Below are 21,205 nucleotides of genomic sequence, written 5' to 3' on the forward strand. Positions count from 1 at the left end.
GAGAGATAGAACCCGAAAGCAGACCTGCAAACATCCTGACATAATGCAAGCCATGAAGATCAAAGACTTCCTGCCCTTTTAAATCATATAACTTCTACAAGATATCTCAGGAATGGAACAGCCTAGGCTTTTCTGTATGTCTCCTGGTGACAATTCCAGATACGCACATGAAGAAGGAACTGTCATGTGGCAAAAGCCAAGAGGCCTCCTTGGGCTCTTCTCCATGCCAAGAGCTTGATGGATAAGAGCACGGTTTTCCCCATAAGCTTGACTTCAAGGTCAGCTATATACTGTGTGTCCTTAAGCACTATTGATTTTATGTATTGTTTATAATGCAAATTACTTCACATCCCTTTGCCTCAGTTTCCTCATTCATAAAATGCTCCTCTCCCAGTCCATCTGCCCTTATTGAGTCTGTCTGCTGACTTTTCTCCAGCCCCACTACTATCACTTTGCTGCTGCTGCTGCTGAGTCGCTTCAGTCGTGTCCGACTCTGCGCGACCCCATAGATGGGAGCCCACTAGGCTCCCCCATCCCTGGGATTCTCCAAGCAAGAACACTAGAGTGGATTGCCATTTCCTTCTCCAGTGCATGAAAGTGAAAAGTGAAAGTGAAGTTGCTCAGTCATGTCCGACTCAGCGACCCCAAGGACTGCAGCCTACCAGGCTCCTCCGTCCATGGGATTTTCCAGGCAAGAGTACTGGAGTGGGGTGCCAATCACTTTAGTCCACATCAATGTCGCCTTTTCAACCTGCAACAGCCTCTAAAGGGTCCCCTGTTTCCATGCCTGCTCCCTATAACCTGCTAGAACTGCCCAATTATTTCTGTGTCAGTTGAAATAAAATCCCATCCTGACCCCGGCCTCCCAAGGGCTTAGATGATCTGGGTTGGCCAACACCTACCCTGGACTCTGGGCTTTCCAAGTGGCGCTGGTGGTGAGCAGCCCGCCTGCCAATGAAAGAGGCATAAGAGCCTCAACTTCGATCCCTGGGTGGAGAAGATCCCCTGGAGGAGGGCATGGTAACCCACTTCAGTATTCTTACCTGGACAATCCCCATGGACAGAGGAGCCTGGCGGGCTACAGTCCATAGGGTGATGAAGAGTCGGATACAGACTGAAGCAACTTAGCACGCATGCGTGCATGCACCTTGGACCCTATCTCCCCCTCTGCTCCAGACACTCTGACGGCACAAGCTCCTCCCTGCAGGGCCTTTGCCTTTGGTCTCCCTTCTGTCTGGAACCGGAGATTTCAGTTCAAAAAAATCCCCTCCCCACCCCTAGCTAAAGCAGCCACCAGTGGCTGGCTAACCCAGCACCCCAGCTTAATTCTCTGCCTGGCCTTTATGGCCAGGTGTTTCTCTGGTTCTTTTGGCTATTTATCTTTCTGCTTCCCACACCAGAAAGTAAACTCCACAGGAACAGAACGAACTGTCTTTCTGGTTCTCCCAGCCCATACTCAAGACGTAGGAGAGTGCCTGAGGGCAGGTGGGAGGTGTCCAAACCTAAGTGTTCAATGAATGGAAGATAAATCCGTGAGAGCTTGAGCGGCTGAAGTGGGTGTGTGTGTCAGGGTGGATGCTGGAGAGGCCAAACTAGCGTGGACCGCAGTGATTCGAACTCCTTTCCTCTAGGAGGACAAATTGTGGGCTCCCCACCCGCAACCGGGATGACGGTGGGTGGGTTCCCAGCCGGGCCGGGCGAGACTGGCGGCGTCCCGAGCGCACCGCCGTCCCCCGCCCCCAGCACAGGGGCCCTGAGCTGGCCGACGTGGCGGCGGCGCTGCAGGAGCGCAGGCGGGTAGGGAGGGACGGAGGCGGGCCGGAAAGTTTGTCCGGCTGCGGCTGCCGAGGCGGGGACTCGGCGGGGGAGATGCACGCCCAGTCCCCCAGCGCCCCCAGCTCTCCTCCGGAGCACTGGTCGCCATGGGTAAGTCGCGATCGGCGCTGCGGGCAGAGGGGCGCTTCGGGGAGGGAAGCCCCGCGACCCCATCCTTGCGCGCTCAGCCTCTGCCCGCCGCTGCCGCGCCCAGACCAGATACCGCCCACTCGGGTGGCCGCCGGGACAGCAGGCCTTGGCTGGGGGCTGGGAAGGGACTTGGGCCCACTTCCTTCCACGTTCCTTTCTGCCCAGAAAAAAAGTGACCTGAGAGGGCTCCTTAACTTGATACCAGGAGCTTATTCCGGGGCCCTACCCTCTCCCGACCTCTTGAAGCCTTGCAGCGTCCCATGAGTGAGTGAAATTGTTCCTATCCTGCAGAGGAAGAAGAGGCTCCGAAAGGAGCAAATTCATTCATAGATTCGCTGAGCACTTTTCTCCAGGCACTGTTCTAGGCTTGGGATGCTGCCCTACACAAAACAGACAAAAACCTCTGCTGTCAGATGCTCAGTGGAGGGGAAGATAGAGGAGAGTGGGGGCGGGGGTGGGTGGTGGGGTTTGGGGAGGTGGGACGGTTAGGAAACTTTGTTGCTCCAGGGACTAAGGTTTGTGTTTTTCTCTCTGGATTCAGAAGCCTCAAAAGGTCAATCATTGATCCACCTACTACCTGGTAGACATTGGTTTAGGGGTTGGGGACTCAGTGAACCTGTATGTAGATTTGGGTGTCAGAAAGACGGGTAGGGGGGCGGTTCCAGCCCTCATTCTCCCATTTCCCAGGTGCATCCTGATCTAGGACAGGGTAGTTAACTTCTCTCACTTTAGTTTTTGCATCTCCAAAACAGTCACCAGGAAATACCCCATCACAGGGAAGTCATGTGAATGACATGAGAATATGAACTTAAATACTCCATATATCACTTGTACATGGTAAATGATCTGTTAACGTGAGATTTTATTTTTTAAATCTCACCCAACATTGGGACTCTGGAATCAGACTACTCAAGTTCAGAATATGCTCTATGACTTGATAAACTCTTGGTTCAGTTCAGTTCAGTCACTCAGTCGTGTCCTACTCTTTGCGACCCCATAAATCACAGCACGCCAGGCCTCCCTGTCCATCACCAACTCCCGGAGTTTACTCAAACTCATGCCCATCAAGTCAGTGGTGCCATCCAGCCATCTCATCCTCTGTCGTCCCCTTCTCCTCCTGCCCCCAATCCCTCCCAGCATCAGGGTCTTTTCCAATGAGTCAGCTCTTCGCATGAGGTGGCCAAAGTACTGGAGTTTCAGCTTCAACATCAGTCCTTCCAATGAACACTCAGGACTGATCTCCTTCAGGATGGACTGGTTGGATCTCCTTGAAGTCCAAGGGACTCTCAAGAGTCTTCTCCGACACCACAGTTCAAAAGTATCAATTTTTCAGCGCTCAGCTTTCTTCACAGTCCAACTCTCACATCCATACATGACCACTGGAAAAACCATAGCCTTGACTAGATGGACCTTTATTGGCAAAGTAATGTCTCTGCTTTTTAATATGCTATTTAAGTTGGTCAAACTCTCAACCCTAGGCAAACATCTTTACTTCTCTGTGCCTCAGTTGCTTCATCTGTAAAATGGGAACAGCACCAGTGTCTGTGACACAGGGTTAATGTAGGAATTAAGGCAGCTGCTAGAGGTATGGCTTCTGGAAAGGAGGTGAGCTGGCTATAGTATCAACAGCAGTCCCACTTATATCACCTGTTGTTGGGACACTTGGAAGCCAGCCGTCTGGGTGAAGATATTTGCATGGGTCAGTTTCACTCCTGGCTTTTCCCTGGAGTTTCAAGGGAAGCCATGGCAGGTCTCTGGTTGGGAAGGGATCCAATACATTGTGCCTCTGGGTGAGATGCTGCTCTAGCGTCACCCACCGAAGGTGCCCTGGGACTTGCGGCTGGTGAAGTGTGCAGCCATGACCTGGCTTTTTCCTCTCCACCTGCCCCTTGATTCTCTCCCCTGGGAAGCTCTGCCTTCAGGAACTGGGGGACTTCATCCAGGGTGAGCCAGTTTCACATATTATATTTAGACAGACAATCCATAGAAAGGGAGTTGTTTAGTCGCTCAGTCGTGACCGACTCTTTTGCAACCCCATGGACTGTAGCCCACCAGGCTCCTCTGTCCATGGGATTTCCCAGGCAAGAATACTGGAGTGGGTTGCCTCCCCCAGGGGGTCTTCCCGACCCAGGGATCAGACCCAGGTCTCTTGTATCTCCTCGATGACAGGCAGATCGTTTACCTGCTGAACCATCCAGTACCTAAACTCAGGCTGGGTCGTCATAGTTTGGAGGCCAGGATTTACTCCACTTCCTGTCCGTCGCCACTTCCAGACCAGCAAGATGCTCAAGAGCCCAAATCCTTTCTGTCTGGATTCCCTATGTCCTGAATTCACTAATTTATTCAATCATGTGTTTACTCAACCAGTATTTACAGTTACAGAATGTCTACTGTATGCCAGGAACTGTCCCCAGCATCAGGAGACAACTGAGAACGCACAAAGAACTCCTGTCCCTTTAGGGTTGACATTCTGGTTGTTGAGCCCCCCAAATATGTTAAATGTATAGTTATTTCAGATGATGAAAAGTACCATGGAGGAAAACAAGCAGGAAAGTGGAATACGAAGGGCTGGATGCCATGGGAGCTTGCAGTTTTAAGGAGAGCATCAGGGAAGGCCTCATGAAAAGGTGATGCTGAGCAGGAGGCAGAGCGAAGCAGGGTTGGGGTCACTGAAATGGAGAGAAAGGGCTTTCCCAGCAGAGGTGAGACCTGGTAAAAAGCTTTGACTTGAGACGGGTTTGGAGTGAGGAGGCACTGCAAGGAGGCTGGTGTGCCAGGAGTTCAGTGAGAGGAGGCAGGTCCTATAGGGCTTTGAAGGTCACTGTTAGGACTTTGACTTTTTTCACAGTGAAAGAGGAGCCTTGGAGGACTCTGAGCAGAATGATGTGGCCTGACTTGGGTTATCATATGGTCTCTCTGGCTGCTCTAGAGCATTAGATTAAGTTCAAATGTATCTGACACAGTCCTTGGAATGAGACGTGGAGATACTGCCCTGGATCCTGACTCAATCTTTCATTCACTCAGTAGAACCTTTAATCGGCCCATCTTAGGTTTCAGGGTGGGGCTGGGGCCTAGAGACACAGAGACAGTAAGTCTATGTTCTCATCATGTCCCGTTTAATAAGGAAAACACATCGATTTCACAATTACTTGGTGTGAGCAAATGCAGAAGAAAGAAGAATTGGCTGGAAGTGAAAAATATGACTTAGAAAGTTGAGGAAGATGTACAGGAATTAGAGTCTCCGTCAAACTAGCTTAATCAGAAAAAAACTAAAAAGGTACTTATTTATTGGTCTCTGAAAACATCTACGGCTTCAGGCATGGTTGGATCTAGGAGCTCGGGCAGTGTAGTCAGGATTCCCTGCTAGGGAAAGATGACCCCCAGCTGCTCCAGGCAGGTAAACTACCAGCTCAGAAACCCAAATAAGCAACCACCCTGGGCTGGACTGTCTCTCACTGGCTCAGGTTCAGCCATGTGGCATTCACCACTGCCCAAGGCCGGAGAACCTGCTAGCTAGTCAGACCTGGGTCACGGACACAATGTCTTGAGCTGGGTGATGGGGGGGTGGAGGCGGGGAGGTCAAGTCTACCCAGATCCAGAGATTGAGAGATGAAGACAGGAGAGGCGAAGGCAGCTCCCCACGGAGCATGGGGGCCTGAGGCCAAATCACAGATGTGTATTTCTGGAGCCCCTCAGGGAGGTGGACTGGGGCTGAAGAGGATGAGTGAGTATTTGGGGAACACAGGTCGGGAAGAGAGGGACCAGTTCATGTAGAGGGCAGAACAGCATGAAACTCTATGGTGTGTGCTAGGAACAAGTGTTTGCAGGGTGTGTCGGAGGGGTGGGGATAGGGGTGGAGAGGAGAGGTGGCTAAGGAGGTGGGCTGGGGCCACCAGCTTGTGCAGGGACTGGGAGGTCATGCTCATGAGTTAACTTAATAGAGCAGGTGGTAGGAGCCTTGGAAAGCTTAAATACGTGGGTTTGGGAGTCAGATGGGACAGCGTTTGAGTCCTGATCCTGTTGCTTCCCAGCTGTGGGAACACTTTGTTTCTCACAGAACACTTAGTTTCTGAGCCTTAGTTTTCCCATCTGTCAAATGGGGGTAATCGCAGCAGTACCACCTAGAGTTGTCACCAAGGTGAATTGAGAGAAGGCACCTGAAGTCTTTGCAGAGAGGAGACACTGTCAGTGACACTTGTTGTTATTACTGTTTGATCTTCCTTTATTGTTGCTGTTCTGCTCTTGCCACTGAGACCTGAGTCTGTCCTTCTGCATTTTCCGGTGGAACCTGTGGACAGTCAACTTTGCCCCTGGGTCCTTTGGCTGGGTTCCCATTCACCTCCAGAAGAACCCAGGACATGGCAGAGAAGTTCTGTGTTTTCACGGGATTGCCTCACATGGCCTGGACGAAACTTCTCTTCTGGCAGTGAACTCTAGAAACTGAGGGAGGTGGGGCAGAAGGGGGTGACAAGGGGCAGGACCTGGGCAGCATCCTCCCCCCACGGTGTTGGTTGATGGTCATGAAGAGGAAGGACTAGGCCAGCCAGGGAATGGTAGGGGGTTGTTTCCTGGGGGGCAGAGGTGATGGGGAGAAAAATGAGCTGGGGAGGAGAGGTGATTCCTCCACCAATGAAAGTCCTCTCCCCACCCCTGCACAAAAATTGCCTAACATAGATGGGGTGAGGCAGAAGTGAGAAAACAGAGTGAAATTTTATTCTGTCAAGGTTTTATACTGGAGTGGCTGAGGGTACAGATTGTGGAACCAGACCACCAGGCTTTGAATCTCAACAAGCTGCTGCTGCTGCTAAGTCACTTCAGTCGTGTCCGACTCTCTGCGACCCCATAGACAGCAGCCCATCAGGCTCCACCATCCCTGGGATTCTCCAGGCAAGAACACTGGAGTGGGTTGCCATTTCCTTCTCCAATGCATGAAAGTGAAAGTGAAGTCGCTCAGTTGTGTCAAACTCTAAGCGACCCCATGGACTGCAGCTTACCAGTCTCCTCCATCCATGGGATTTTCCAGGCAAGAGTACTGGAGTGGGTTGCCATTGCCTTCTCTGACAAAACTTATGATTTTTTGCCTAATTAAAAAAATTATGACATTTTGATTCTACTTGTTTGATCTAGTATGAATAGAATGCTAGATTTTTAATACTCTTCATCTTAGGCAAGTCATTTCGTGTCTCTGATAATCGGTTTATATGTGTGTGCTCAGTTGCTCAGCGGTGTCCTACTGTTTGTGACCCCATGGACTGTAGCCCGCTAGGCTCTTCTGTCCATGGGGATTCTCCAGGCAAGAATACTGGGGTGGGTTGTCATTCACTTCTCCAAGGGACCTTCCCAATCAAACCCAGGTGTCTTGCATCTCCCGCATTGGCAGGCAGATTCTTTACCATTAACACCACCTGAGAAGCCGGGTGATCAGTTTACTTCTTCATAAATAATACAAAAGCCCACCTCATAAAGTTGTGGTGAGAATTAAATGAGTTAGTCCACTAAAAGGGCTCAAAGCAGTGCCTGGTCCAGAGCAAATACTCCATAAATCTGACTACAATGTTATGAATGCTCTTGTCAGGTCCAGGGTAGGGGGTGGGTGAGACAGATATGTCTGGATTACTCTAGATGCTTCCAGAAATATTTGTTTAAATATGTGAATTAAAAAGTAAGAGCAACCTGTTTAGCTGCTCTGCCAGTACAGTAGCTGCTGGCCACATGTGGCTATTTTCACACTTAATTAAAATTAAATAAAATTAAAACCGCAGTTCTTCAATTACACTGGCCACATTTTAAGAGTTCGATTTAAAAAAAAAAAAAGTGCCTAGAATCCACTGAGAGTGAAATGCATCACTGTCCTCCTGATCTGGCCCCTGCCTACCCCTCCTACCTCATCGCCGATTACTCTCACCTACTGATCTCCAGCCACTCCGGCCTCCTTGCTCAATAGGCCATGATTAAAAGCCTGAACTCTCTAGTCACATCAACTTTGCCACTTACTTGCTGTGTGACCATGAAGAAGTTTCTTCACCTCTCTGTGCCTTGGAGGATGATGCTAAGAATAGTAGATTTTAAGGTTGTTGTAAGAATTAAATGAGTAAATACATGTAAAGCCCTTAAAACAGAGCCTGGTACTTAATACCATAGGAGTACTAGCTTTTAATAGTTATTTTTCAAACATGCCCCAAACTGTCCAGCTTCAGAGCCTTTGTTTCTGCTGTTCCCTTGTCTAGAATGTTCTTCTCCCATACTTGACATGATTTTCACCCTCCCTTCATTCAGATCTCTGCTCAAGTATTCCCTCTTCAGAGATGCCTTAGCTGCCTGGCTACCCTATTTAAAACAGAACCCCTCCATCGTTCTCAATCCCCTTTCAGCTCAGCCCAGTCTCTCAGTCATGTCCAACTCTTTGCGACCCCATGGTGTGCAGCACGCCAGGCCCCTCTGTCCATCACCAGCTCCTGGAGCTTACTCAAACTCGTGTCCATCGAGTCAGTGATGCCATTCAGCCATCTCATCCTCTGTCATCCCCTTCTCTCCCTGTCTTCAATCTTTCCTAGCATTACCTGCTCTTTTTTTTTTAAATGACACCTATCACCTATTCGTTTATTATCTGCCTTTTTCTACTAGAATGTCAGGTCCTTGAAAATACCACTGTATCGTCAGTCCCAAGAACACAGCCTACTGGCATAAAAAATTATGCCAGATAATTTTTTGAATGATTGGATGGATGAATGATTGGATGGGTGTGTGTGTGTCTGGGTAAGTAGCAAATAGAATACAACAATGGGTGGATGAATATATTTTTGGATAGATGGATTGATAAATGGATAGATATTTGGGTGAATTAAGGGTTAGACGAATGGACCAATGAATGGAAGAATATGTGGTGGATGAAGCAGGTGGATGGATGGAGGAGTGGATGATGAAGGGATGGGTAAATTGATCAATAGCTGGATGAACAGATGGAATGGATGGATGAAGGAAGGAGTGGATGGATGGATGATGGGTAGATGGATGGAAGGATGAGGGAGAGATGGATGAAGAAAGAAGTGGATGAAGGAAGAAGTGGGTGCCTGCATACAAGCATGTGTAGGTATATGGATAGATGGATGAATAAATGAATAGATGGACATATAAACGAATAGATGAGTGAATAGATGGAGAGATGGAGGGCTGGGCAGGTGGAGAGGGGGTTTGATGGGACAGACGGATGGACGGTTGGATGCTCTGACATGGAAACATTCTGAACCCGCCCTGTCACTTTTGTTTTTCAGGCCGACCTTCACTCCTCCTGCCCCTGTGTGCCTCGGTGTCCTTACTGGGTGGCCTGACTTTTGGCTATGAACTGGCAGTCATATCGGGTGCCCTGCTGCCGCTGCAGCTTGATTTCGGGCTGAGCTGCTCGCAGCAGGAGCTTCTGGTGGGCAGCCTGCTTCTGGGGGCTCTCCTCGCCTCTCTGGTAGGTGGCTGCCTCATCGACCGCTATGGCCGGAAGCAAGCCATCCTCGGGAGCAACTTGGTGCTGTTGGCAGGCAGCCTGAGCCTGGGCCTGGCCGGCTCCCTGGCCTGGCTGCTCCTGGGCCGCTCGGTGGCTGGCTTTGCCATCTCCCTCTCCTCCATGGCCTGCTGCATCCACGTGTCCGAGCTGGCGGGCCCACGGCAGCGGGGAGTGTTGGTGTCCCTCTACGAGGCAGGCATCACCGTGGGCGTCCTGCTCTCCTACGCGCTCAACTACGCGCTGGCTGGCACCCCCAGGGGATGGAGGCATATGTTTGGCTGGGCCGCTGCGCCCGCTCTCCTGCAGTCTCTCAGCCTCCTCTTCCTCCCCGCTGGTACAGCCGGGGCTGCAGCCCGCAAGGACCTCATCCCGCTGCAGGGAAGCGAGGCCACGAAGCTGGACCCCGGGAGGCCGAGATACGCCTTTGTGGACCTCTTCAGGGCCAGGGATAACATGCGGGGCCGGACCGTCGTGGGGCTGGGGCTGGTGCTTTTCCAGCAGCTGACCGGGCAGCCCAACGTGCTCGCCTACGCCTCCACCATCTTCCGGTCGGTCGGCTTCCGGGGAGGCTCCTCGGCTGTGCTGGCCTCCGTGGGGCTCGGTGCGGTGAAGGTGGCGGCTACCCTGACGGCCATGGGGCTGGTGGATCGAGCCGGCCGCAGGGCGCTGCTGCTCGCCGGCTGTGCGCTCATGGCCCTGTCGGTCAGCGGCCTCGGCCTCGTCAGCTTTGCTGTGCCCCTGCGCTCGGGCCCAGCCTGCCTGGCCGTGCCCAACGCCACCAGGCTGTCGGGGCTCCCTGGAGACCCCAGCCTGCCCAGGGGCTTGGCTCCACCTCTGCCGCCCACGACCGACCAGAGCCCGGGGCGGCCAGTCTTGTCAACCTCTGCGAGGACCGGGCCTCCTCCCGGAGCCGAGGACCCTACAGCCCTAAGCCTCACTCCCCCTGGAGGCCTTTCTACCGCCTCCGAGCACGCCCTGCTTCACTGGACCGCGCTGGTCTGCATGATGGTCTTTACGAGCGCCTTCTCCATTGGCTTTGGACCCGGTAAGTGGGAGTCTTCTGCAGGTAACCTGGAAGCCTTCTACCCCTCCTAGCGGAAAGCCTGGGGACTGAACTCATCAGGGTCTCAGAGGGACCAGAGGTGGCTTGACCGTGAGAACAATGAGCTCAGACTCCAGGGCTCCTTGCTTCTTTGAAGCTACTTCTTCCGAGGGCAGGAGCCTAATATGTGTCTGTCATGGTTTCTTTCTTATGAAGACCCCAAATCTTCTAAGCTTCATAAAGCCAGAATGTGCCGCTGGATAGCTCACTCAGAAGGGTTGACTGGAAAGGAATTTAATAAATAGGGTGACCAAGCATCCCAATTTGCCTAGGACTCTGAAAGTCTGGGGTCCCAGGAAACCCTTCAGTTTCCTGTGCAAACCCAGGTTGCTGGTCCTTCTGAAGGGAATCTTACGGCCATGTGGGGGAAACAGCAGAGAGAAATGGGTGTCAGGGGCCTGACCCTGCACTGAGTCCCATTGTTGGGGGGCTGCCTGCTGGACCGTGGGTGCCGGGCCCTGGGTCCCGGCTACTAGGCATCCTCTCTGCCCTCCTCTCCTAGTGACCTGGCTTGTCCTCAGTGAGATTTACCCCGTGGAGATCCGAGGGAGGGCCTTTGCCTTCTGCAACAGCTTCAACTGGGCCGCCAACCTCTTCATCAGCATCTCCTTCCTCGACCTCATCGGTGAGTCCTCTGACCTAATTCCCTGGCCCAAAATCTGGAAACAACTGCCTCCAAACAGAGCCCAGGCTTCTATGTCATCTGGGTATAAGTGACAGAAAACCCCATGCAAAACAGTTTGTGAGCAAAAGGTAAAGTTTTTGTCTTAAGTCATGAAAAGACGAGGGTAACTGTCTTTAACCATAACTGATCCAGAAGCTTCAACAAAACTGTGGGCCCGCTTACTCTCTTGGCTCTGCCTCCCGCGCTGTGAGCTTCATTCTTGGGCAGACCGACTGCGGGGCTGCAAAGATGACCACAAGCGGGGCTCTTCATCTTGGCAGCCCCTGGGAAGGAGAGCCTGCTTTTTCCAATGGCTCTAACTCATGTCCTGGGGCTGACTCTCATTGGCCCAGCAAGATCACATGCCCATCACTGAACCGTCACTGGAAGGCTGCAATATGCTGACGCCCAGGCCTTGGGCCACATACCCAGTTTGAACAAGGTGGGGTGATAGACACCCACGGCATGGACTGAGAGTTGGGGGAGGGTTCCCCGAAGGAAAACTGAGGTGCTATTGAAAGAATGAGAGGGGTTGAGAGACAAAGACAACAGAAGATACGACCTGTGAAGTTTCTACTTCATTCCAGACCCCATCAGTTGTCAGTGGACGGGTGGGGGGGATTGGCTTTATTGACAACCTGGAAGTTGAGGCTGAAGGGAGGATAGAGCTGAAGCATCCATTTCTCCTTGGCCCAGGAAGCCATCCCTGATTGGGGTGGGGGGGGGCGGAGGGAGGAGTTTGTTCTCAAACCAGGAGTTTGTTCTCCAGGTACAGGGTACAGAGATTGGGAGCCCTGAGTGTGGGGCTTTGCTCCCTGTCCCCATCAAGACAAGTCCATTCTCCCCTAGTAACTAAAAGTTTCCACTCGACAGCAGAGGAGTGTGTATTTTTTTTTTTTTTTTTTTTTTTTTTTTACTATTTGCAGCAGCAGAACAATTCCCCAAATAAAATTTTGTGCAGAAGCTCCACAGAAGTGCCTGACAACATCCAGAACTCTCAGACATGCTGTAAAATCCTCCAGGCCGGAGAAGAGGGGAAGGTTCACTCCCCCACCCACCCCTACCCCTGGAGAGAATGTGTCTGAGACCAGCAGGAGCCACAACCTTTCCTTTTCATTCTAAACCAGCTTAATCTGGCTCGTGCCCGCCTGCCAGCAGGAAGCTCTACTCAGATCTGGTTTGAATGACACCTCCTCTTCCTAGCTAGCATTCAAACCCAGTCTGGGTGCTGGTGGGGTGGGGTGGGAATTATATGGGCCCAGAACACTAGGGAGAGGGTGTCTGAGGTGCAGAGGATACTAATGACCCAAGACCAGGGGTCCTCAGGGCCCAGGTGGGTGGGGCTCCTTCCCTGCGGGCCCAAGGCACAGTTCTGAGAGTTTAGTTATTTTCGCACTTCCTGCAGCCAAGTGTTTCCCCTTCAAAGGAGGGGCCTTTGGGGGCTGTGGGAAATGCTGGTGGAAGAACCCGTCCACCTTGCCTGTCTCCCACACCCAGTCTTTGGGAATTCAAATTTCTCACTGGTGCCTGTTTTCAAGCATTTCTTTTATGTGGAATGAATGAGAGATAAGAGAGGAAGGAAGGGAGAGAGGGGAGGAAAGAAGCAAGGGGAGGAAGGGCTTCTTAGAATTGTTTCATACCCTATCATCCCCATCTCGCAGATTGGGAAATACGTCCTTCCCAAGTCTAGCCAGGTAGTCAGAAGACTAGAACACAGCCCTCCTTCTCCCAGCCCAACACTCTGTCTCTGCTAGTATAAGGATTAAGTGGTGGTCAAGCTTCCCAGGTGGCTCAGAGGTAAAGAATCCGCCTGTCAATGCAGGAGACACAGGTTCAGTCCCAGACACTTTGTGGATATGGGCCCTGGCCCTTTGCCTGCCTCTGGGACAGCCAGTCCTCCTCCTGCTTTATGGTACTTTTGTCTGACAGCATGTTGGTCATTCTGCAAATCTACCACATGGAGAATCTGCTCCAGGTAAACTGATTTTAAGTGTTCCACCTGGAACACTGGTCAACCAGTTGGCCCAGGCTAAGCTCCGCCCACATTCCCACCCCATCATTCCCAGGTGCCATTGGCTTGTCCTGGACCTTCCTGCTGTACGGACTGACTGCTGTCTTCGGCCTGGGCTTCATCTATTTATTTGTCCCGGAAACAAAAGGCCAGTCGTTGGCAGACATAGACCAGCAATTCCAGAAGAGATGGTAAGGTGGTCAGGGCTGGTCAAGGGGGATGAGCAATCTCAGACTGGAGCACTTGGCTTCGGGATTTAGTCCTTACACTTTGCCTTTGCAGAAGAGTGTTTTTCTTCTCTTCCTGTTGTTTTTACTGCCTGGACACAATGACTTTTGTCCTATCTTTGTATACGAGCTCTTCTCCTTGAGTGGGATGGGAAAATGGGACTGGAGGGTGGTGATGTGGGAGAGGCCGGTTGGGCGTGATGTCACTTCCCAGCAGGGGTGACAGGAGCTAGTCTTTGTGCTTAGGAGGGTCAGTCTGGCTGTGATGGGGAGATCTGGCTGTAGGGGGCACAGGTGGACCCAGGAAGACCAGGGGGAACAGCTGGGCCGTTCGGAAGCTGGAAATGCACATTAAGGCAGAAAGCAGGAAGGGTCAGGTAGGAGTGGGGGTGGGGATGGGATGGGGACCCCAGGCATGGTCCACTCCCATCAACCCTGGGGAAGGCCACCAGGCCCTGCCAACCTCCGCTCTCTGTGCTGCAGGTTCCCCCTGAGCTTTGGCCACAGGCAGAGTTCGGCTGGCATCCAATATAGTCGTATCGAGGTCTCCGCAGCCTCCTGAGGGGGTCCATCCAGAAGATGCTGGAACCATGGCTTTAACAGACAGTCTTCAGCTTCCTGCTTGCCTGGGCCCTGGAACACAAGGGCTAGATGGTCCTTCAAGACTCGCCCTTGCTCCAGAAGAGGTCTGTTTTGCTGGGGCAAAAGGGTTCAAAGTCTGAGAGCTGCACAGTCTTCATTTTGAGTCTCAGGTTCAGAGGGTTCCTGAGGCTCTGCCTCTTTGCCTCGGTTTCTCCACTGACTCTGCACATCTCTGCAGTAATGAAATGATGAGAGCATCTCACTGTGACTCTATTGTTCCGTGGGCTTTCTCAAGCAGGAAGTCACTCCTGGGATCACCCCTAAATCCAGCAAAGGATACCATATTATCTGCTCTCTTTCTCCATCTGGCTGGGACTTTTGGGGGGGGAACACCTGCTTTTTGGTACTCAGATCTCATTATGTTCAACCCCTCCAATTCCCTTGCCCAGAATACTTGTCATTCACCAGCGACTCAGATGGTTGATAGGAGGCTCGAGTTCTAGCCCTGACTGCAGCTGTTCTTGCTGTCTGACTGGGGGCCTCAGCTTCCCTTGTGTATACAATGGGGGATCTGAACCAGGCGGTTCCTAAGATCTCTTCATAAGCCAATGAGTCAGAATTTTAAATGCTGGCACTACCATGGATAATCAGCATGGGCCCTGCTTTCAAGTTGCTAGTCATCCCTTTAGGGGAGATAAGTTTTAATTAGGGGAAAGGTGAAGAATTCCAGAGTTGTGTGCCCTGAAATCCAAGGACCATCACAGTGCAGGTCATGCGCTCCAAGAGCAGTTTCCAGGATGGCACATGAGGACTTTGCAGAAAGGAGATAGGTCTGAAAGCTAACAAACCCGGTTGTCGGTGTGGCCTACACCTCTTGGCAGCTACTGACCTTGAATAAGTAACAATTCCCTCAAGCCTCAGTTTCCACATCTGTAGAAAGGAGTTGACTTTCCCCCAGGGGTGTATTTAACTTCTGTCTCCCATCAGGAGCGTCTTCAACTAGTCCCATTCAGCTGGTCAGGATGGATGGGGTTTCTCTTTACCCTCAATACCTAGGTCCCCACTTTTGGGACATTGTAAAAGGGTCACCCCAGGCCAAAAGGGTTGAGTCAAATGGAGACAGAGCGAATAGCTCCACCCCACAGGACTCTGGCCCCTCCCGAGTCCTCCTCTCCTCTCATTTCTCGATACTTCCTTTAGGGCACTGAAGCTGGCTTATGCTGGCTTGTGAAAGCTGGTTGTTAAATTTTCAGACTTTTGCAAGCTCATTATTAAGCGCAGTTGCTAAAAAATTAAATTATTTAAATTTATACTTATGTAAATTATCTTAAAAAACAAGGTGATGTATACTCTAAGCGCATCACTTCCTTATTTTACTGCATTTTGCTTTCGTCTGTGCTCTTAAGGTGATGTACAGCTATTGTATCCCAAGAGGAGCATGGGGAAGGGGCACGGCCCACCCCTTGCCGATTCTGCATTCAGTGATGTCATGTTGGTCACCTGAGATGTCCACGGGGAGTGTCTTTGCATCAGAGAGACTGAGGAACATGATAGATCGGGGCTTGAGGTATTGTTTTGTTGATTTTCCAGTCTCAACAATGTGATGGATGAAATGTTAATAATGTAAATTAAACTTAACAATTTCTCCCGTCTGCAGTTGATACATTGTGAATGGCACAAAAAAATGGAGGGGATTATTATCCAATTCAGCCAACAGGTGACTCATGTCACCAGTGAAGGAGTCTGGACACACATCTTCCTTGTTTTACTTCCATCTCGCTCACTAACGTGAACAGAAATTTCACCCAGCATTCATGTCACAACTACACGCATGCTTCAGTGATGTGGGCACCTTCCTTACTGAGTCGTGTTGCTGTCAAGCATTTCTTCGTGGTCTAATTTTGTGAAATCATGGCTAAATTGCAGTGACAGTTGGTTTTGGAATCCAGAGTTTGACAGGAAAATCAATGAAAACATGTCTGAGAGAATTAGTTGGCTAGATGGAATTTACAATGAAGAGTATTTACAATAAAGTGTTTATTATTATTTGTAAATTTGCCAGTTTTGTGCAACAGTACATCCGTTATCCCAGTAAAATTTACATACATTCTTTTCCCCCTTGAGAGCAGTTATTATCAGTCCACTAGCAGCATTTACCTGGCCACCATTGCTTACAGCTCCTGTTTTGGCTTCTTCAGACCTAATTTTCTCTGCAGGAGCCCCCAGACCTTCTCAGTTCTCCTTTCCTGTCAGCCTAAGTAGGGATACCTTTCCAGTCTTAGGGTGGGTTCTCCTCTGTTTTGATCAGGGTCATAAACTCATCGATCAGGCAGGGGATGTATTGCATGTGCAAAGGCACTGAAGTAAGACCGAGATTCCATCTTGGAGGAATGCCAAGGAGGAGTGTGTGAAGGATAGAGTGATGGCAGAAGATGAGGAAGAGGTCAGCAGGGGTCAGATCATGAAGTAGCTTCCAGAAAACAGAAGTGTTCCTGACTTTCTTCTAAGTGTTCCAAGGAGTCACTGGAGAACTTTGACTTTTTGGAATGGCATGACTGGATTTGATTCTCTTGCAATACTGTCATCAACTGATGGCTCTGAACTTAAGGCCTCCTCTGTGCTGAAAAAGGGGGCTCCAGTGAGAGAGGGGTTCATGACATAGTAGCACCATCCTGAGGCTGTGTCTGGGCTGAGAGAGCAGTGGTGTGATTCAGCACATTTTCCTGTTTGTGAACCACCGACAATCATTTCCGATGCCATGGGCACTGTGCTTCCCAGTCTTTGGTTGATGTAGCACTGGAGTGAAACAATCAAGGAAGTCTCAAGCACCAAGAAAGAGACAGGGTGCCTTAGTTACTCTCTCATCAGACCCTCCTGGAGAGGAGCATCGGCAGTGTCGGCCTGGCACCACGGAGACAAGAGCAAGGTCCCCACAGCAAGTGTCCTTCAAGGAGGACTGAAGGGGTGGGGGGACGGGACCTCCAGCAGAGGAGAAGGCTGTGCACGTCCACCCACTATCTCCCTGCTGCTTCAAGGGGCCACTCATTCATGGGACAAGATGTGAAACCAATCACAGTCCATGCCTGAGGTCATGGGTCATCAGACTTGGGAGGAGAATCTCCATTTCTCCTTTATGGATAAGGAAACCAAGCTTACAAGGAAGATGACTGACCCTGTCCAGTTCTAGCATCCTCTTGGATGATACCTCAGTGTGGCCTCTCTGGGTCCCTGTACCTGCCACTCCAGGAGCCTCCTGCTCCACTTTACCTGCTCCATCCCGAATCTGGTCAACCTCAAACCTGACTCAGTCTTAATGTTTTATATCAAACATCCCACTTCCTGGTCACCACGTCCTAACATTTCTCCTAGTACTTGAACTCTCCCCCTGGCAATAACTCTCTGACCTCACTGAGATCTCTGATCTCTAAATGCTGATCCCCAACTCCAGTGCTTTTCCAGAACCTATCAAGAGGCTCATGGGCTTCACTGTCCTTGTTGAATCTAGATCCCACATCCCAGCCTTAGGACGAATCCTGCAAACACCGTCTTATAGATTAGCCATGTTGATACTGGATTAATGTACACACCTGCTGCACATGGGCAGAAAAGTCAGCTAGCCTGACAAGCAGGTTTCACCTGAAGCCCAGGAACTCAAAGCCTCACACCCACTCTCCAAATGCTCCAGCACAGCAAAGGAAATGCTCAGTGAGTGGAAAAGGCAACTGACAGAATGGAAGAAAATATCTGCAAACTCTAAATCTGATAAGGAGTAATCTCCAAAGTATAAACTCAACAGCAAAAAAGCACATAATTGAATTTAAAACTGGGTGATGGACCTGAATAGACATTTTCTTCCAAAGACATACAAATGGCCAACAGGTACATGGCAAGGTGCTCAACTTCACTATCAAAACCACAATGAGACCTCAGAGGTGAGGATGAGCATAATAAAAAGAAGAGATAACAAACGTCAGCGAGGATGTAGAGAAAAGGGAAGCTGCACCATTGGTGGGGATTGCAAACTGTTGCAGCCACTAAAGAAATCGGTGTGGTGGTTCCTCAGAAAGTTAAAAGGAGATCTATCACGTGATCGTCCACTCCTAGGTACATGTTTGAAGAAACTGAAATCAGTATCCCAAAGAGTTATCTGCATACCCGGCTCACTGTAGTATTATTCACAGCAGCCAAGCTCTGGAAACTACCATGGATGTTGACTTTGGCCACGTGCCTTGCTCTGGCCATTAGGATGTGGTCTGAAGCTGCAAGATGTCAGTTCCCAGCCGTGACATTAACAGGCAGTGGGTGTCTCCTCTCTCTCCTCGGGGAACTTTCTACATCTACCATACCATCAGGGCACCCCAGCCCATCTAGCCTGGGCCCCAGAAGGAGGAAGCTGGTACAGTCCTGAAGCTGACCTGTAGCCTGCAGTGGGGCTGTGCCAGCCAACTCACAGGTCTGAAAGTGAGAAAGGAGTGCTAACTTATGGTTCTGGGATTGCTAATTGCACAGCAAATAGTGACTAATAGAGCATCCACCCAGATAGTAAGTGCTTTTAACCTCCCCCACAGGGTATAGTATTGCCATGACTGAAAGCCCTGAAATATAATAATAACAATGATAGCGATAATAATAGTGATACAGTCTTTGCTTGCAAAAATACAAAATACTGAAAAACATCGAGAAAAATAAAACCCACCCAAGCCCTACTACTCAAACATAACCACTAATGTGCGTGCATGCGTGGTCACGTCAGTTCGTGTCTGACTCTCTGCGACCCTATGGATTGTAGCCGGCCAGGCTCCTCTGTCCGTGGGGATTCTCCAGGCAAGGATACTGGCGTGGGTTGCCATGCCCTCTTTCAGGGGATCTTGCCCACCCAGGAATAAACTCGTGCCTCTTACATCTCTTGCATTGGCAGGTGGGTTCTTTACCACTAGCGCCATATGGGAAGCCCCAAATCACTAATATCCTGGTGTACATCATCTAACCTCTTATCTCTGATGACAGATGAAGCAACTTAGGAAGAGTGATAAAAGGCAACTTCATCCTTCGAATTACTCAGATTGAGACCTTGAAGGCATCCTTGACTCCTCTTTTTCTCTCTCACATCCAATCTGTCAGTGCTTCCTGACAGAATCCCATCTTTCTAGTCAAGGCCTCCATCACCATCGCCACCCCCACCTCTCACCAGGAATATTGCAGTAGTGCAACACCGGCCTTCTTCCTTCTGTTCCTGCTTTCTCATCTGTCCTCCCCGCAGGGGCCAGAAGGAACCTCTGCAAACTTAACTCGGTCCACCCCGCCCTTCTTATCCGATCACCCCACGGTTCCTCCTCTTACTCAGCAGAGCACTGACCACCGCCTCTCAGGCCCTCTGTGCGGCGCCCACGCTTTCCTCTCAGACCTCATCTCTTCTCCATCGCTTCTAACGCATGTGACCAGCTCAGCCTTCCCTTCTTCGCTCCTCTGTGCCCTGCGGTAGGAACGTGCACACGGCAGATACCCTGACTGCTCAGCTCCTAGCTTCCTTCCATCTGTTATTCCAGAGCTGCCTTCCCCGGAATGCCTTCCCCGGCTACCACAGCTAAAATTGCACGCTTGCATGTGCACGCGCACACGCACAACACATGTGTGTACACACAGCTAGACTTGCACACTCACAGGGACACGCACACACACTTCACATTCTCCCTTCCCTGCATCTTCGCTTCTCCTTCGCCCTTTCCAGGCTCCAACAGACTGTAGCTCATTTATTTGTTAATTTATTATCTGTATCCCCTGTGAGAATATACTTGCCACAAAGGCAGGGTATTTTGACTGCTTACCTCTGTACTTCCCATATCTAGAATAGCTCATAAGTGGATATTCAGTATTTACCACATGAATGAATGAAGGAGTGAATGAATGAATGAGTGATGGATGAGTGAACGTAAAGTTCCTAGAATGTTGCAGATGCAGAATAAAGGATATTTGTTAGTACCAGAGACTTAAAGAAAAATGTTTTCTTCCTCTTCTATCATAGGTGTTACAAAAAGTTGATGTAATTTTTTTAATGGAGCATAAATATTTAAAGTCATAAAGGTCACACTGGTAGAATAATAATATAAGCAATACTATCACTAGTAAAAACAAGGGAATAAAAGGAAAGAAGCGGGTAGTGGAAGGAATGCAGATGACCAAAATTCCTCATCTCTCTCATCACTAGACATTGTCTAGGACTAATAATTTAAGAAAAGCACTCTGTGTTTATTTTTTTAAAGAAGAGGCCTCAGTGCTCTAAAAACAGGTCCTAAAATGTATTCTATTTGGCCCATTAACCATTGCTTTTAACTTTTTTGAGTCAGTACCAACTTTTGAAATTTGGGCTGTTTTCACATACAGCCTTGTCTTTGAAGAGATCTGGGCCTGCACTCTGAAGTCTCGCCAGCAGGTGGCGAAGCGTAGCAGCCATTCTCTTTAGATGTGGCTTTTTAACCCGCAGTTGGCTGTGGACCCACTTAGCTTTTCATTCCGGTATAGTTTTATGGTAACAACCTTAAAGGAAGGAAGGCAGGCAGGGACGATGGGAGGGAAGAAGACAAAATTTTAAAAGTTGTTATCTCACCGATGTGGGGCCTGGGAGTGTTGAAGAGATGAGCTACTCTCTAATTTGAACCTTTTAAGCTCTATGTCTTCAATATATTCCTGTAAGTTCAGGTACCTGTGTCTTGTTTCAATAACGAAGGGACTAGTTAGATTTTTAAAAAATCATTGAAAAGTAAACTTTTACATTAGGAAAATCTCAAAGCACCGAAAAAGATCAAAAATAAAACTGCCCATGTCCTGCCAGTTACTGACCACATGTTGGTGTATAGTCCCTGAATCTGTTGCTTATGATGATAGCTAGTTAAAAATGGAGACAGACAACATTCTGATAGACACTTCCACATCACTGAGATCGTACTCTATCTAAAACGTGGCGGCATATACCTTTGTAGATATACCTGATAAGGCATTGACATGAGACTGAGTTCACATACGTATCACCTTTGCCAGTGTTAAAAATTGTGTCAGTAGTTTCACTGCCTGGGTTTTTCTTTACTTCGGAACGTATAGAAAATCGAATTATGTGCATACCAAATCAACATTTCAGTTTTCCTGGCAAAGACTGATTTCTGCC

At 49.8% G+C, this 21,205-nt stretch overlaps 1 protein-coding gene across 2 annotated transcripts; it reads left to right on the forward strand.

The window, feature by feature from the left end:
- The first annotated feature begins 1,846 nt into the window (after positions 1–1,846).
- Positions 1,847–16,511, forward strand: SLC2A10 (solute carrier family 2 member 10). Of its 2 annotated transcripts, XR_010661497.1 has the most exons (6): positions 1,847–1,926; positions 9,237–10,505; positions 11,065–11,187; positions 13,293–13,428; positions 13,948–14,150; positions 16,435–16,511. XR_010661497.1 is itself a non-coding variant. In XM_065922115.1 (5 exons), the coding sequence occupies exons 1-5, from the start codon at positions 1,923–1,925 to the stop codon at positions 14,024–14,026; spliced, it is 1,611 nt and encodes a 536-aa protein (XP_065778187.1). In that variant the 5' UTR covers positions 1,847–1,922; the 3' UTR covers positions 14,027–15,698. The 2 variants fall into 2 exon arrangements, 1 of the variants encoding a protein (XP_065778187.1); XM_065922115.1 differs by lacking the exon at positions 16,435–16,511 and having other exon boundaries at positions 13,948–15,698.
- The last annotated feature ends 4,694 nt before the right edge of the window (positions 16,512–21,205 follow it).

This window comes from Muntiacus reevesi, chromosome 2 (genome assembly GCF_963930625.1).
Source record: "Muntiacus reevesi chromosome 2, mMunRee1.1, whole genome shotgun sequence".
NCBI classification, from domain to species: Eukaryota; Metazoa; Chordata; class Mammalia; order Artiodactyla; family Cervidae; genus Muntiacus; species Muntiacus reevesi.

Bases quoted from the DNA above. Each gene is read 5' to 3' on its own strand.
- SLC2A10 (XM_065922115.1), top strand. The intron at 11,188-13,292 runs GTGAGTCCTCTG...CATCATTCCCAG, and splicing joins CTCCTTCCTCGACCTCATCG to GTGCCATTGGCTTGTCCTGG. The intron at 13,429-13,947 runs GTAAGGTGGTCA...TCTGTGCTGCAG, and splicing joins CAGCAATTCCAGAAGAGATG to GTTCCCCCTGAGCTTTGGCC.